Here is a 5021-nt window from a genome sequence, read left to right as displayed (position 1 = left end):
GTTGCCGCAGATCAGCAGCAAGACTGTTCAACAGTGTAGGCCCTTGGTACTGCAGGTTTCCCTTTAAGGATTCCACACGTGTTTAGAAGTGTCAAGCAATGTTAAATAATTTCTTTCTTTGCCAAGTATATTAAGATTATACTTGTATAATAAGTATATTAAGATTATACTAAGTATATTAAGATTATACTTGTTTCGTATTATGTTTTATTTTTTTTGTTGAGCCTGTCTGAATAGGGTTGAAGTTACATTAAAAAAAAAAAAAACTTTTGTTTACATATTTTAAACACACCCATAAGGCGTCATAGTTTCGTAGCTGTACTTTCTGAATGTCGCTTATTTGCTTTGAGTAGGGTTGATTTTAACTAGTAAAGCTATGTAAAGAATTTGCATCGTCCTAATTATCCAAAATGCATATGTAAAGCATAACTTACCAGTTCGACCTGTACCCCGAAGCTTTGCTGAAAGTACAGGGGCAGGAGAGTTGGCTCCCAAACGTAGGATGCTGCTAGAATCATAACGTAGGCCCAGACGGCAGGAGACGTGAAGATGTGACAGAATGGAACACCTTTCTACAGAGAAAACATAGATTTGATACATTATAACACAACCAACCCTGAAACACGAAGCACACACACGCACACACACACACAGACACACATTCACACACACACACACACACACACACACACACACACACACACACACACACACACACACACACACTCACACACACACACACACACACGTTCACACACACACACACAGATACATACACAAACACACACACACACACGCGATAATTGGGAAGCAATTAGATATTTTGTTTACAACTACATTTTTAACATTAGTCGACGTTTTGATGACCGTATTCCACCAGCATGTAAATTCATGCTACAACAATACCATGTAAGTCCAAATTTTGAACAAGCTTATGACGTAATCTAGTGTTAAAATTGCGTTGTAAAAAGGAAATATGAAGGATCTCATTAGTCTTGATATACTTATCCTGGATCAAATGCATTTGTAACACCAACATCTTTATAATTGATCAAATATGATTAAAAAATAGATATAAAATAAATGAAATGCTGATAAAATGTTTGGTCATTGACATATAAGGCAACCTTTTCTGCATACATCTGTACTATTATATTACATAGTGAAGTTCGTCTTATTTCTTACCGTTTTGAAACCCTCTTTGTCCTGACTTTGTGTATCCAGTGCATCTTGCCTCTCACCCAAGCCTGTAAGTGCAAATCCAACCGAAACGGCTGCCCACGTTATCCCCAGGCCCCCTGCATATTTATGAAAATCAATAAGTTGTTCATAGCACTCCTTTATAAAATACAGCTTACTTGTGTATTTCACTTACCTGCAATTAGTGACTTTACACCACTCTTACATACATTTGAAATACAAACATCATAACAAATGTTTACATTTGCTATGTAATAACAATACTAATAATACTATAAGCGTCATTACGTTCTGCACACAGAACATTAATCAATAGAGAAAATACGAGCCTGAATTATCCTTTGCTAGGTTTTGGTGAGTAACATGAATATTTAGCATTAATTAATAACATCAATTAAGAGCAATATTACATTATACAAATTTGCCCAGACATTTTCAATTGCTGAAGAACACAAAAAATTAATTGCTAAAGCACAAACATAGTTACAAATGTACATCTAAACAGACGCTACAAAAAGTATATTAATTAAGCTTTTATAATTACAATATATGATTAAAACTATGATCACGTGAACTTTTTGCCTTACATTTTGAAAGTCTTTTTCAAAGTTTAAATGGTTAACTTACCAAACACGTAGAATGCTGTCTGCCAGGCCAGTCTTTGCGTCAAAAAGCCTGTTGAGATTTTTCCAAGAGACTGGCCAAAGTAGTATGCTAAAACATTGAAGAAAAAATGCATTGTCAACCAGGTTTAAATGTACTCATATTTTCCAGTAAACACCTTGTTTATGCAAATGTTTCTTCACATTGCATTTTTAATCATTGCATCTACCATAAAAACGCCGATTTTCAACGCATTTTAATTCAATCTTTAGCTTAAACACATAACAAAAATAGACGATTATGAATTCATAAAATTGGACATTATTACCTAAAATGTGTTTTAGTATTTACTGAAATGGTCAAATGTTTTTATTTATTTGATGATTTTAATTAGCTTAAGTCAAGACAACCTTTTGATATATTACCTGCAAAGATATAGGGGGAAACTCTTGCACTTTGCCTTGGTGTTAAGGTTTGGCTTAGCACGCCAAATGCGGCGGGTTCGCATAGTCCCTGATATTAAAAAAAAAAGAAAACAATAAATTAACAGTACTGGCAATGGCACCAATCATAACTTTGGAAGTGCATTGACATGTGCATGATAACCAATAAAAAATTGAATTTTGAACTGGATATGGAAACAACCCCAACAACAAAGTATGCATATAATACTAAATAACCCAACTTTGAAACTGACAATGTTAAATCTAAATACCTGAAGACTCGTAATATCAACTGCAAAATACTAACTGTTAACGTATAATTGATGTCATCAGCCTGACATAATATTAAAACCTGTTCTGTCTAATTTTTGGATCTCAAGCCTTTATCTTCAAAAATGGTGAGCATTGCGTTATATTATTAGTATTTCTTATTATTGTTGTTTGAAAACTACAAGTCTTACCTCTACCAGGCCTGCCAAGACACGGTGGATCACTGCAGTTCTAAAGTTGCCAAACATGACAGGACCAAGGACATGGACAATGGAGCCGGCACCAAATGACGCCAGGAAAATCCTGAATATTTTGGGGGAATATGGTTACAAAAATAGCCATGTAGATAATTCATAAAATAAACGTTTCTTTTTCAACAAAATGTGTTTCCAAAATTTTGATAGAAACCAATGATTATGATTGTATTAAAGTCAACAGATCCTTTTTTTCTATCAAATTAACCAATCAATTTTAGAAAGAAATCAGCAAATTTACACAATCTGAAAAATTTAATGTGCATATTTATCATCAACAGTATAGACTCACCTAATAGCTGAATATCGATAGGCCAGATAACCCCCGATGAAACTTGAAGGCAGCTGACCGATGTAGATTGAACTCAGTATCGCGTTTACTTGGAACTGACTGTACTGTATGTGCGACTGTTTTGAAAAAAAAAATATAGACACAAAGGGCTTAAGTTAATTCTTTTTTTTTCACAAAACGTCTGTAAAAAATGTAAATGTGTTCCTAAAACGTTTATAATAACCAAACTTACGGTTCGATGATAAAGTTAGACATCTAGGAAAACAATATTCACCGACAAATCGAACTCTACTACTAGAGAATTTCTTCTATATGTTTAGAGTGGTTTGTTTTTGTATCGTTTGTATTTGTATCGGATGTCACTTAAAATATTCAGAAGTGATTTCTGCAATTTATTCCGTGTGATCTGTGTTTCAAAATTACGGTTGTTTGCGTTTACTTTCATATTTTAAGTATAAAGATTTCGAGTATTTTTTAAACATATAAACATGTTGGTTGTATGTACGTGGTTCTACGTTAAACAAGTTTAGTTTTTTTCTGACTACGAAGTAAAAAAATGCTGTGTCAATGAACTGCAAGGTCTTTACCATAGCTTACCTTGGAGATATTTGTGTTTGTATCATTAACTGGTGGTAACTGTAATTCAACCAGCACAACTGCGACGCTGGTTCTTCCTGCGTACTGAATTAGAGTCGCCCCGAAGAGTAGAAAACACAGCAGTTTGTCGGACGTAGCTATGGCGTCTGCCTTTTTGGCTTCTACCATGATGCACTCTTCAGTCTTCTGAAAAAAAAGAGACTAGAGGGGTACCACTCTCGTCGTTAAAAACCGTAACTTTTATGTAAATTTAGTAAAGCAATTTAAAATCCTTGCCCCGAGGAGCTCAACAATTGTTGTTCTGCACACACAGTACCATCTATATAACATCATGTATAGGTACGATTTGGGGGTATTTCTCGTGCAACGCATCACACCGCAGCAAAACGCAATGGATTTGGAAGTAACTATGCCACTAGAGAGCAAAAAAAAAAGTTTGAGGGTCTATGATCTAATTACGACATGAAATTATTGAAAAACATTGTGCCAGGAATGTCAGCAGGACAAGGGTTAAAGAAATGTGAAGCTATGTGGGTACACATTGAATACATAAGTGGGAGAATTTGAGGGCAAATGTGAATTGTGAAATGGATAAAAACCGACAGTCTGTTACGCATGGGACAAAAAAGTCTGTTATGCATGGGACATGGTGTGACATTATTGCAAGGATTTATATACTTCCTTCAGATTCAATACATTAAATGGATTGAATAACCCTGGTTTAATATCAGCCCATTGACTCAAGAGAAATTCCGGAATTGTATAGAATCTGTAGCTAATAGAATGTGCTTACCTTCTGTCCACATCTGACTTATATATGTGCTGAATACGCTTCGTGCCAAATTTTAGATCATTTGGCTGAAAACAGCAGAATTGAATCCATTTAACAGAATGGCGGGAGAAGAAGAAGACACACGTGGGAAAACAATATGTTTCGTGGTGTGATTCAAAAGAATTTTCGAAACTGTACAGAATTTATAGCCGAAAGAATGTGGTTACCTTCTGATGAAATCACTTGAAGTGGTCTGCCCACATCTGACCTGCTGAATGAGCTTTTCCGCCACACCACAGTTCACAAGAGCTGTGTGTATTCATCCGCATAATTTTATCAGAGAAAAATTCCAATAGTTAACTAGCCAGAAAAAAGGAGACCAAACAAACGTCCGATCCATATTGCGAGGAATGACTTCTCCTTTAAGCTCATTAATAAGTGATATTCTATAAAAAAAACTGATTGGCACTATTTCTGGTAAACGTCGTGATCTGTTCCCGTGGGAGGTAAGAGATAGGTTTGTCAGACAATTTGCCTTAAGGGCAACATGTCATATTAAGTGAGTAGCACCTTTTGGCAGTAACGCCCCC

At 35.3% G+C, this 5021-nt stretch overlaps 1 protein-coding gene across 1 annotated transcript; it reads right to left on the bottom strand.

Moving 5' to 3' along the window:
• Window positions 1-434: 434 nt before the first annotated feature.
• On the bottom strand, window positions 435-3507 carry LOC109476832 (potential vesicular glutamate transporter vglu-3-like; the record flags this gene model as incomplete). Its single annotated transcript, XM_019777850.1, has 7 exons — window positions 3502-3507; window positions 3063-3178; window positions 2708-2819; window positions 2229-2316; window positions 1828-1914; window positions 1186-1247; window positions 435-572 (listed from the first exon to the last, which is right to left on the bottom strand). Coding segments are annotated over exons 1-7 (609 nt in total), but the record flags the coding sequence as incomplete, so codon positions are not given.
• Window positions 3508-5021: the final 1514 nt, after the last annotated feature.

This window comes from Branchiostoma belcheri, unplaced genomic scaffold (genome assembly GCF_001625305.1).
Source record: "Branchiostoma belcheri isolate BF01 breed outbred unplaced genomic scaffold, Haploidv18h27 scaffold391, whole genome shotgun sequence".
Lineage (NCBI taxonomy): Eukaryota > Metazoa > Chordata > Leptocardii > Amphioxiformes > Branchiostomatidae > Branchiostoma > Branchiostoma belcheri.
The sequence above is the reverse complement of the archived record's forward strand: the minus strand, read 5'-3'. Positions and strand labels throughout refer to the sequence as shown.